This window comes from Canis lupus, chromosome 7 (assembly GCF_011100685.1).
Source record: "Canis lupus familiaris isolate Mischka breed German Shepherd chromosome 7, alternate assembly UU_Cfam_GSD_1.0, whole genome shotgun sequence".
Taxonomy (NCBI): domain Eukaryota; kingdom Metazoa; phylum Chordata; class Mammalia; order Carnivora; family Canidae; genus Canis; species Canis lupus.
Window position 1 is genome coordinate 78038788 of NC_049228.1, and position 13342 is coordinate 78052129.

The 13342-nt window shown below is 37.2% G+C and overlaps 1 protein-coding gene across 5 annotated transcripts in view; it reads right to left on the reverse strand.

Moving 5' to 3' along the window:
• SPIRE1 (spire type actin nucleation factor 1) overlaps nt 1-13342 on the reverse strand; it is a 204536-nt gene that overhangs the window by 89004 nt on the left and 102190 nt on the right. For all 5 annotated transcript variants that reach the window (XR_005362715.1, XM_038543914.1, XM_038543913.1 and 2 more), the window contains exon 4: nt 10998-11123. Coding sequence is in view for 4 of the 5 variants with exons in the window: in XM_038543914.1 (XP_038399842.1) it covers nt 10998-11123 (126 nt within the window). In the remaining variant the exon portion in view is untranslated. The remainder of the gene's footprint in view (nt 1-10997; nt 11124-13342) is intronic.

Sequence of the window (13342 nt, forward strand, 5' to 3'; positions counted from 1 at the left end):
ATTGACATTGACCCTCCTCTGAAATCTGTAACACTCAATTGCTTTCCTATAGAATTCATCTCAAGTTTAATATATGATGTGAAATAGTATAAAATATATTACGAAATAGTATATAATAACTTCATAGTAAACTCTCCTGGACATACACTTAAAATGTTTATCTGTATACATTTAGCTTATACAATAAGACAGTTATAAAAATGAGAATGAGGGCAGCCCGGGTGGCTCAGCAGTTTAGCACCGCTTTCAGCCCAGAGCGTGACCCCGGGGTTCTGGGATCAAGTCCAACGTCGGGCTCCCTGCATGGGGCCTGCTTCTCCCTCTGCCTGTGTCTCCGCCCCCGCCCCCCTCTCTCTCTCTGTGTGTCTCTCATGAATAAATAAAATCTTTAAAAAAAATGAGAATGAATAAAAGATTTAGTACCATGAGCTGTACTTTCTGCATTATGAGTGGAGGAACCTCAGCATATCTAAATGTCCTCTCCTCCCTTTCTAAAGATAACTGGTCAGGGCAACCCAGGTGGCTCAGCTGTTTAGAGCCACCTTCAGCCCAGGGTGTGATCCTGGAGACCCGGGATCGAGTCCCACGTCGGGCTCCAGGCATGGAGCCTGCTTCTCCCTCTGCCTGTGTCTTTGCCTCTCTCTCTGTGTGTGTCTGTCATGAATAAATAAATAAAATCTTAAAATTTTTTTTTTAAAGATAACTGGCCAGAAATCTAGCAAAGGCTATGTGATTTAAGAAGTCACATGGATAATGAGTGAAAGGAAATGGTTCACCAATCATAAAGGGGCTTAAAACTTTTTTTTTCATTTATTTATTTGTAAGAAAGGGAGGGGGAGGACACAAGCTGGGGGGAGGAGCAGAGGGAGAGGCAGCCTACCCAGCTGAGCAGGGAGCCTAATGTGGGGCTTGATACCAGGACCACAACCTGAGCTGAATGGAGACACTTAAAAGTGAGCCAGCCAGGTGCCCCCATAAAGGGGCTTTTAAAAAATGGCATTTAATATAAATATTATAAATATAAATTTTAAAGTGAGGTATTTGCTTGGAAAAAAAAAAAAAAGATTCTTCCCTCAAAAGAAAATTCTTTTCACACAGTATACTTCTCTGATACATCCAGTTTTCCTTTTTCTACTACAGTAAATATAATTATACCTCTACTGTGAAACAATGTATTTACTATAGAATTGGGGTGTGGTGTCAAGCACACTACACTCTCAACAAAGAGGCAATGATGGTTTAGAGCTCGCTAGCAACATATTAGACTAAAATCAACTGCTGTTTAATTTTAAAATTATTTTATCTCTGTCTTGACATTTCTATGATGCTCTTGTCTCCTCCCATCTCACATCTTATTATGTCATACCTAAACTTAACATGATACCTTCACCTCCTCCCACACCTTTCCCATTTGTGTGCATGTGTGAGACATACAGACAGAAAAGACACACACGCAAACACACACACGTTCCCTCATGAACCTTCTCCCCCAGCTCCAAATTTTATTCTCTCTGGCTCCCACAAACTTCTTTCCAAACCCACTCAGAAGCCTGAAGTATACATCTACACTTTTCTTTCTTTTTTTTTTAAATTTATTTATGATAGTCACAGAGAGAGAAAGAGAGGCAGAGACATAGGCAGAGGGAGAAGCAGGCTCCATGCACCGGGAGCCCGACGTGGGATTCGATCCCAGGTCTCCAGGATCGCGCCCTGGGCCAAAGGCAGGCGCTAAACCGCTGCGCCACCCAGGGATCCCACATCTACACTTTTCTTTAGGAACTCTCTTCAACTTTGTTCCAACACAGTCTATGGTATGTATCTGTTCTCATGGGAAAATAGCAGTAACACATATTATAGCACCTTTACAGGAATGAAGACAGAAATGCTGGTGTTAGAGGTGCTAAGAGTTTACTTCTGTGTTACCCCCTAATCTCTCTAAGCCTCAGTTTGTCAAGCTGCAAAGAGTCACAGGATTATTCATGAGGATTAAATGGAGTAAGCAACAGAGGTCACTTTATAGCTGTAGGACTATAATACAGGAAACCAGTAGGGACTATAGTTTGAGGAACCGATAAATAATTTCCTTTAATAAAAACAACAGAGACTAATGATCAAATCTAGACAGCTATGGAGTAAAGGATGCTACCATTACTATAATTTCCTTTTTTTTTTTTTTTTCCAAAAAAACCCTTACATTTGAATCTGTCAACATAAATTGTCCACTCTCCAGAACACATGCTCACTAGCCACATTTGCTGGTTGGGTTTGGGTGGTGGTAAATTACTGGCAATAGGGCACAGGCTGTCTCTTCTTTCATACAACCTGATGCACTAAAAGGATTGCTTAGCCAATCCCTCCATCTATAATTACATACAAGGATATCAAATTGCTTACGAGACACAGTAATACGTACTTACTTTCAAGGATATCAAATTGCCTTTGAGACATAGTAACAGCAGGCCTATCCAAAACTTCTCTGTCATTCACAGAATAACCTTAATGGGTCTCATTCATCATTTAAGGACATCATCACATCACGAAAAGATTAGAATGAAAATGAATTTGCTTTCTAAATAAATAGATGATGAACATGTACAAGGCCCTCTGCTTTGTGAAGTAAGCCAGGACTAATAAATAGAATTACTATGTCACAGAACAACTAACACTTGGGAATAGATTGTGGATTTTACTTATATTTTAATAAACTGCCAATAGAGCATATAAGAAACTTAACATGAAGTACCTGTAGTCTATGAAATCAGGAACATTATCAGCAACTGAGCTCAAATGTTTTGATATTAAGATTTTACCCTAATTTTACACAAACACACACACAGATACAAGATAGTGTGAAATATAGATGATCAGATAATCAACTTGGTTTTTTTTTAAGATTTTATTTATTTATTCATGAGAGACACACAGAGGGAGAGGCAGAGACAGGCAGAGAGAGAAGCAGGCTCCATGCAGGGAGTCCTATGTAGGACTCAATCCTGGGACTCCAGGATCATACCGTGGGCCAAAAGGCACTCAACTGCTGAGCCACCCAGGCATCCCAGATAATCAACTTGTTAAATCAGAGATTATCACTCTGAAGATTCCACTTGATTTTTACTAACTCACAGGTACAGAAGAAATGTCAGATTCTTAAAATGCCTAGACATACCTCAGAGAGATTTTGGGTTTGCTTCTAGGCCACCGCAATAAAGCAATATCATGTGAATCACATGAATATTTTTGTTTTGTTTTCTTATAAAAGTTATGATTATACTATATTCCAGTTTATTAAGCATCCAATAGCACTATGTCTATTGAAACAATGTATATACCTAATTAAAAATTACTTTATTGCTAAAAGAATGCTAAACATCCTCTGAACTTTTGGAAAAGCATAATCTTTTTGCTGGTGGAGAGCCCTTCCCTCAATGTCAGTGGCTGCTAACTGATCAGAGTGGTGGCCGCTGAAGGTTGGGGTGGCTGTGGTAATTTCTTAAAATAAGACAACAGCGGAGCTTGCTGCATCAAGTGATTCTTCCTTTCACAATTTCTCTACAGTATGTGATGCTGTTTGATGGCATTTTACCCATAGAGAACTTCTTTCCAAATTGGAGTCAGTCCTCTCAAACCTCATCACTGCTCTATCAACTTAGTTTATGTAATATTCTAAATCCTTTGTTGTCACTTCAACAATACTCACAGCCTCTTCACCAGTAGTAGGTTCCATGACTAACAACCACTTTCTGATATTATAATAGCATTGTATGGGGACAGATGGTAGCTACACCTGTGGTAAGCAAAGCATAACACAGAGATATTGAATCACCTGAAACTAATTTAACATTGTATGCCAACTATCCTCAAATAAAACAATTTCTTAAAACCATTTCCTTTGCTCATCCATAAGCAGCAACTCCTTCCTCATCAAAGTTTTATTACAGTGAGATTACAGAAATTCAGTCTCATTTTCAGGGTTCCACTTGTAATTCTGGTTCTCTTGTTTTTCCCACCACATCTGTAGTTACTACCTCCACTGATGTTCTGAACCCCTCAAAGTCATCCACAAGGGTTGGAATCAACTTCTTCCAAACTCCGCTAATGTTAATGTTTTGATGTCTTCCCATGAATGCTTTTAATGGTATCTAGACTGGTGAATCCTTTCTAGAAGGTCTTCAATGGACTTTGTCCAGATCCATCATATGCATTACTATCTATTGTAGCTATAGCCTTACAAAATCTATTTCTCAATTAAGAAGACTTGAAAGTTAGAAATTATCCCTTGATCCATGACAAGCAGAATAGACGGTGTGTTAGCAGGCATGAAAACAACATTAATCTCATTGGACATCTCCATCACAGCTCTTTGTTTACTGCAGCAGCTACATTAGCACTTGCTGCTTCAACTTGTACTTTTATGTTATAGAGATAGCTTCTTTCCTTAAACCTCATGAACTAATCTCTGCTTGTTTCAAACTTGTCTTCTGCATCATCTTCCCCTCTCTCAACTTCAAAGAACTGAAAAGAGTTAGGGCCTGGCTTTGGATTAGGCTTTGGCTTAAGGGAATGTTGTGACTGGTTTGATCTATCCAGACCACTAAAACTCTCTTCATATTGGCATTTGCTTCCTTAATTCGTGTATCCACTGGAGTAGCATGCATTTCAATTTCCTTCAAGAACTTTCCCCTCTATATTCATAACATGGCTAACTGGTGCAGAAGGCCTACCTTTCAGCCTATCTCAGCTTTTGGTATGACTTCCCCATTAAGCCTAATCACTTCTAGCTTTTGATTTAAGGGAGACATGTGTGACTTTTGCTTTCACTTGAACACTTAGCGGCGTTTGAAGGGTTATTTACTGGCCTAATGTCAATATTGTGTGTCAGGGAACAGGGATGCCCAAGGAGAGGGAAAGAGATGGGAGCAGCCAGTCAGTGGAGCAGTCAGAGCACACATGTGTCAATTAAGTTCTGTCTTATTTGGGCAGTTTGTGGTGCCCCAAACCCACTACAATAACAACATTAAAGATCACTCATCACAGATCACCATAACAACTTGTCACCATAATGACAAGAATGAAAAAGTTTAAGATACTGCAAGAGTTACTAAATGTGACACAGAGACATGAACTGAGCAAATAATGTTGGAAAAATGTCACTGATAGACTTGCTTAATGCAGGGGTGCCACAAACCTTTTATTTATTTATTTTTTTAATAAAGACTTTATTTGAGAGCGAGAGAGTGCACAAGCAGGGAGAGGGAGACGCAGGATTCTGACTGAGGAGAGAGCCCTATGTGGGGCTCGACCTGGAATCATGACCTGAGCCTAAGGTAGATAATTAACAGATTGAGCCACCTAGGCACTCCCAAACCTTTAATTTCTTAAAAAAAAAAAAAAAAAATCACACAGTATCTGTGAAACACAATGAAGTATGACTGTGTAAAGTATTTTAAGATCTTTAGAAAAAAATACCAAATTAACAGAGTACTTTAGTACTTGTGTGAATTTAGTACTTTTAAGGAAAAGTTAAAATGACCACCATACGTACATGAATGAGTGAAAATATTCTTAATTTCAAGAAAGCAGCATATACTGCAGAAGGAAAAAAATCCATTTGGACCATGTTAAGACTACTTCTAAAACCTCAGTGTTGACATGCAATTTAGGTAACATAAAATCTGTAATTAAATGGCATAGAACATTCATATGTTCTTAAGTGTCGGGAATTCCACATATTTTATAGCTTGCCTCATCAAGACTCACTATTAAATGAATTTTCATGTGAAATCTAAAGAGTATCAAGAGCATTCAAAACCTTAACTATGTCCCCATAACAGTTCTCATTTTTACTAGAAATGTTTCGGTCAAAATGTTTCTAATAGTCACAAAGTCAAAACTGACTTATTTCAACCAGACAAAAACCTCTGAAGTTCTGGCAAAACACAGATATAATGTATAAAATCATTTTAGTTCAACAAGTATTTCTGGACTATTTCCTACGTACATGTACTACATTAAAAGTCATACTATAAATATGATTTAAAACAGTCATTTATCTCAAGAAGCATCTAGTCCAGCTGTGGAGGAAAAAAAGCACAAAGACGTAAGCAAGTAACTACCACAGAGTATGAGAAGTGCAAGACTGAAGGATGAATAAGATCCAGAGGAACTAGAGGATATAAAACTCTGTTGGCCTGGAGGGAGGTCATGAACATTTTACAGAGGAGGCAGTATGTGAGTTTGGTTTACCTGGATAAAAATAGGAGGTCACTAAGCAGACAATGGGAGAAGAGAATTCTCAGAAAGAAGAGGATGTCCAAGGGCCACAAACCTACAATAGCATGACATACTCAGAAACAAGAAATAATTTTGACTAGGCAGTGTAAAATGCAAAGAAGATAGCTTTGAAAAGGATAATAAAAACATAAGTAGGGGAAATACCATGAAGGGCCCTTTGTGCAACAGAATGGAGTTTCAATTTTACTCTAGAGTTGATGGGGATCCTTATTAATCAGGGGAGCAATATGGTTCATTCGAGTTGCCAGGTGTGTCGTGGTCAGGTAGAATGAGCCAAACTTGTAGTTCCTGCAAGAATGCAAATAAGAGGCCAAAAAGGATGTTCTGCTTTCTTTGTTCCATTTTTTCGTCACAGAAGGATACCCCACATGTAGGCAGGTGGGGGAAATCCTCTCACTGCTGAGGAGTAGTAAACAAAATGTTCCTGCCATTTTATAGACCTAGGGCTGGTGGGAGGGAAAAGAGGTACAGAAACAGAAAGCTCTGACTCAAAGGGGAGGAAAGCATGTCAGTCAAGGTTTTGGTGAAAGCGCTTGGACTAGGGATGCAGATGTGTGGATGAGCATGGCTGGCCCAGTGGGAATGGTGAGTGTCCTTGCCATCCCCTGCAGAAAACCAGGGTGCAGAACCCTGGCTGTACCAAGTCAAATGCAGGAGGGCAGCTTCCAATGGTGAGGGTTGCCAGGTCAAGCCTGAAAGATCACATATAGGTATGAACCTGGGCTAGACTCCTCCTCAGGTCAGATCTGTGATCTCCAAGAATCATTCATGGACAATGTGAAAAACGAAATTAAGGAAGAGGATTCACAGTGATGAGGGGACTGGTGGGAGCTAGTATAACAATCTAGGTTCAACATGTGACCTGAACTGGTAAAGTGACTGAACCTAGTCAACACGGGAAAGGAAGGGCTGATAAACTGGGAGAAAAATGGGGGAGTCAAAAGACTGGAAGATGAGCTCAGATAGCAGTGAGGGATAGAGCTTGATGGGCAGAGGTTACAGCCAGGAAGTGAAGAATTGGGGCCCAGGATTTCTAAGGTGGAATAATCACAGGTGGTCATGAGGCAGGTAAGCAAAGTAGTGAAATAGAGGAGAAGTCAAAGATACAGAGCTATAGCTTCTTTTTATCAAAGAACTCACACAAGATGGTGGCAGATGATAGTGACAGTGGATTTAAGAATAATGAAGTGGTTAGCATGAGCTTTCTGTACAAGAAGAACAGTTGTTTGGAAGCAGAAGAGAGAGAGAATATTATCAACTCACTGCAGTGCAGAGATATGAAGATATGCCAGAGAGAGCAGTTTCCTACAAGAAGGAAGCAGCAGGAAGTACTATTGTCAGGGAAAAGAGCATTCTGAGAAGACCCTCAGGGCACTGAGGAGTCCTCTCTAAAAATAGAGCAGTTTTCAGAGAGAAGAGTGAAAAGTAAGGAAACAGAGGAGGATATGAGAAAACAGGACAGAATCAGTATCTACAAAGAGCTAAATCTGGGGTGGTGCCAAAGCATGACATGATGAGATGGGGCTGAAACCATCTCAGAGGCCCCAGCCTCAGTCAGAGCCTGGCTAGTCTCTGCGGGCACTGCCACACAGCTCCCAGCCACTGTTGTTTTACTCTGCTTGTGAGATTTTTATTTAAATAAACTTCAATAACATTTAAATTTCTTTCTTAGAATGTGTTTGACAAAGTTCTCATCAAAGGCAAAAAAAATTTTTTCAGCTCACTGAAGTAGAGTAGAAAAAAATACTTGTTAACACAATTCTTTAAGCTTAGGCATGATTCCTGAGAATGTGTGTGTTGGAAGGACTTCAATGGTGCATTTAATTTACTTTACTAACCCCACAGGACTACACTTATTCCCTAAAAATAATGCTTGTTTCTCTGGAGAAGGCAGTCTCAAGCTTAACAAGCAGGGGAAGACAATTACAAGCTTAAAAAGTAATCTTTTCTACTATTTACTAAACCTTAATTGAGGATGTACTTTCAGATGTTTACTCTGAAGCATTTAATCAGATCTTATATCCTCTGGTTCTGTCCAAGAGGGAAAGCTAGTCTATGATGTATTTATAATTATTCTTCAAATAACACATAGCTCATCCTTTTCCATTCTTTGAATATTTTCCCCTAGGTCTAACTCTATAAAAATCCTAAAAAAAATAAACAGCTTTTCATTGGCCTGTAACAAAAAGACAGACTAAAAAAAAAAAAAAAAAAGACAGACTATGAGCAGTATCCAGGTTGAGACAGAGAAGGAATGCTTAGAGCTGTTATTCATACATATAAAATGGATTTATTTAAGGTGATTTATTAAGGGTGATCTGGATGACACATCTGTCACTTATTACCAGAGCTAGTCTTATTAGGCTAGTATAGGTTAGTATTTTCCTTCTGCCCTTACATAACCCATTGTATCCCTTCTCAAACTCTGGGTCATCATAAATTTTAAACTGGTGCTTCAGATAAACTTTGTACTTTAGTCATAAAAGAAATGATATCCATCACCTATCATGTACAGAGTTCTTACTGTGTGCTAGATGCTGTGCTGCTTTATATAGATCTCATGAATCTTCAAAACCATCTGTGTAATATACAATATGGTGATTCAACTTGTAAATAAATTAGAGTGATTCTCTTTGGATTCTACACATAACATTTTAACTCACAGACACTGATGAATAATAGTGAAAGAAAATAGCTAAAATGAGATGCTCAACTATATGAATATAAATTCCAATCACCTCCACTAAGTATTTATCCAAATCCACATTAAACAGTTAAATTATCAAATGTGTAGCCTCCTTCCTGAGTCCCTATCCCTTCCCAAAAAAGGTACTACATCTCTTAAAATCGGAAAAGACTGGCAGAAAGACAGTGAAAAGCAAGTCATATGGGAAATTGATTGTACTAATTCAGTAGCATTTTATTTCTCATTTGTAAGGAAGCTTTACAAAAATCTTTGTTTTATAAAGTGGATTCACACACTTTAAACACAATGTTAAAAAATAGGAACAAATTTAATTTTAAACAAAATCCATAAATGAAAGAAGAGGAATAACAATTGAAACCAAAGAAATACAAAGGATAAGAGAATATGATAAAAAAATTATACACCAACAAATTGGACAATCTAGAAAAAATAAATTCCTAGGAACATATAACCTCCCAAAACTGAATTAGGAAGACATTGACAATTTGAACAAATTATTAGCAATTAAACTAAGTTATTAAAAAAAACTTCCAACAAATAAAAGCCCAGGACCAGATAGCTTCATAGGTAAATTCTACCAAACCTGTAAAAAGTTAATATCTGTTCTTCTCAAATTATTCCAAAACATAGAGGTAAAGCTTCCAAATTCATCCTATGAGGCCAGAATTACCCTGATACCAAAACCAGATAAAGACACCACAAAAAAAAAGAGAACTATAGATCAGTATCTCTGATGAACACAGATGTAAAAATCCTCAAAATACTAGTAAACATAATCCAACAATACAGTAAGAGACTAATTCACCACGATCAAGTGGGATTTATTCCTGGGAAGCAAAAGTGGTTCAATATTCACAAATCAATCAACATGATACATCACATCAACAACAAAAAAAATGATAAAAACCATAGGGTCATTTTAATAGATGCAGAAAAAGCATCTAACAAAGCACAAGATCCATTCATGATAAAAACTTTCAACAAAGTAGGTTTAGAGGGAACATCTCAACACCATAAAACCTCCAATAGTCCAATTTAAAAATGGCCAAAAGACATGAATATACATTTCTCCAAAGACATCCAGATGGCCAACAGTCACATAAAAAGATAGTCATCATCACTCATCATCAGGAAAATGCAAATCAAACCCACAATAAGATATCCTCTAACACTTGTCAGAACGGCTAAAATCAAAAACAAAGAAACACGTGTTGGCAAGGATGTGGAGAGAAAGGAACCCCTGTACAGTATTGGTGGGAATGCAAAATGGTGCAGCCACTGTGGAAGACAGTATGGAGGTTCCTAAAAAAATTAAAAATAGAATTACCATATGATCTAGTAATTCCACTACTGGGTATAACACAAAGAATATGAAAACACCAACTCAAAAAGATATATGTACCCCTATGTCTACTGGAGCACTGTACAATAGCCAAATTATGGAAGTAGCCCAAGTGTCCATCAGCAGATGAATGGATAAAGATGATGTGGTATAGATAGATCTACAAGGGAGTATTACTCAGCTATACAAAAGAATGGGATCTTGCCATTTGCAACAACATGGATGGATCTAGAGGGCATAATGTCAAACTAAATAAGTCAGAGAAAGACAAATATGATTTGATTTCATTCTTATATGGAATTTAAGAAATGAAAGACAAAAAAAAAAAAAAACATACTCTTAACTACACAGAACAAACTGATGATTGCCAGAAGGGATGTGGGTGGGACAATTGGTGATAGAGGTGAAAGAGATTAACAGTACACTTAGGAGAGCACTAAATAATATACAGATTTCTTCAATCACTATATTGTATATATGTCAACTATACTGCAATTTAAAAAAATAGATTCAATTTTGCCTATTGATTCTTTCCTAAATAATTTTCAATGTTCACCATAAGGATGACAATAAATATTTTAAATATTATGATGGACAGTGTTGAAATTCAGGTTTATCTTTCACAATGCCAAGAAGTATGAAAGGAGTAGTACTCACCTCCTTTGCACTCTTAATCTTAGTCAGAAATGTATGCAGCTCCATTGTTTCTGCAAACAGTGCACGACATACTGCCTGATAATGATTTGGTGCCTCTGATTCAGTTGGAAGATGAGCAGCACATAACTACAGAAGTGGAAAATAAAATAATAATGCTCATTTATTATTTTGGGGTTTTGGTACCTTAAAAACAGACATACCTCATATATTCGTATTTTTGTATCAGATAGCAAGGCAATTCCCATCATCCAAAACCCAATGCATCACAAAACTATCAGTAAAATCTAAACAATTATATAGAAAAAGTGCTCCACTTACAAACACTCAACAGCACAGATGAACTTAGTAGAATTCATCAGTTTCTATTTGAAAATGATAGGGTTGCAAGTAGAAAAGGAGCTTACCATTTACTGAGTATTAATCATAACACAGGTGTTTTAATAGCTATCATTTATTTTTTTACCATGTCAGGCACTGTATTTGACATATCATATACACAGCATAGTAACACTCAGTCTTCAGTGTAACCCTGAATTATCTCCATTTTATAGCAAAGGAAAGTGAGGCTAAGAGGACTTATGGGGTCCACAGTCAGAAAGCTGCCATGAGGGAGAATTAAACACAGTCTTACAGGATTTTAAAGCCTAGGCTCAACCCAATATATGCTGAATTGTGTTAGGTGGTAAAAAGACTGCCAGAATGGCACGTGTCCCATTGGGAAGATGTTGCATCAGTAAATGGAAAGTGGAGCAAAGAGGGCAGGGGGCAGAGTAACTCCACTGGTGGTAGCTCCAGTCCTAATGTTCTTTAGTGTACATAGTCCATAATGCCCAAAACTACTGGTAGGTAGGAGATGCAATTCAGCATCATGCACAACAATTTAGGAAAAACAAACACCATTTAATTTATTCATTGGAAATACACCCTATCAAGAGTCTAATGTATGGGAATTAATTTACCTTTTTGTAAAGTAATAATTTATATAGTTATGTTTTAAGGTACTTCATTTGCTTTATGTTTTAAGGTACTTCATTTGCTTTAAAAAGCTGTTAAGTTCTCCCTTACTTCTTTACTATATTCGGTAAAATTGACATTAATACAATTACTGAAAATATACACTTTATTTTTTTTTTAAGATTTTATTTATTTGAGAGAGAATGAGAGAGAGCACAAGCATGGAGGAGGGGCAGAAGGAGAGGGAGAAGCAGACTCCCTGCTGAGCAGGAAGCCCCATGAGGGTGTCTAAAATCATGACCTGAGTTGAAGGCAGATGCTTAACCAACAGAGCCACCCAGGTGACCCCAAAATATATATTTTAATGATTTCTATCCATTGGAGAGTGAAAGATGTCTTTGTAGATTGTATTATCCTTCATAATGTGGCCTTTGTTTTCATTTGCAATTAATATCATATGCAATTTACTAGATTACTATCTTTAATAAAGCATATTCTTCTCAAGAAAAATATCTTGGGTTTCAGCAAGAAATTTTCTCTGAAGTACCCAAAACAAGGCTAAGAATTGATATATGAGAAAGCATAAAAAGCAAAAATTTCACAAGCTATATAATGGAATATGACTCAACCATAAAAAGAATGGAACCTTGCATTAGCAATGACATGAATGGAGCTACAGAGTATTATGCTAAGTAAAGTCGGTCAAAGAAAGATGCCATATGATTTCATTTATACATGGAATTTAACAAAACAAAAAGAGGAAAGGGGAAAAAAAAAAGAGAAGCAAACCAAGAAATAGACTTTTAACTATAGAGGATAAACTTATGAGAGGAGAGAGGGTGGGAGTAAGGGGTACACTTGTGGAAAGCAATGGGTGATGTATGGGAAGTACTGAATCACTATGTTGTACACCTGAAACTAACATATGTTAACTGGAATTAAAAAACTTAGTCCTTAGTCTCACAGAGTAACGATGAACAGAGAGTATATTTTTGCTCAATTATTTTTGTACACAGAAGACAGCTTCCAATATATAATTATCATTTCCAAGATCATGAAAACAACTACTAAGAGTTTCATCTTTCTCTAATGATCCCGTAATTTTAAATTCTAATTACATGATGTATAATATGGCAAAATACTTTTTTACTGTAATTACTGGTAAATTCATTTTACACAAGGATTTATGTGCATGCAAACCTCTGTTTTACACAACAGTTTCACAAAACAAAACTTACACATTGAAGTGATTTCACGATCAAGAGGAAAACATAGGGATAAACTTTCTTGTTCATGGATTTGGTAATGATTTTTTAGATAGGACACTAAAGCATAACCAACAAGCACAAAATGGATAAATTAGACTTCACTGAAGTTAAACGTTTTTACAC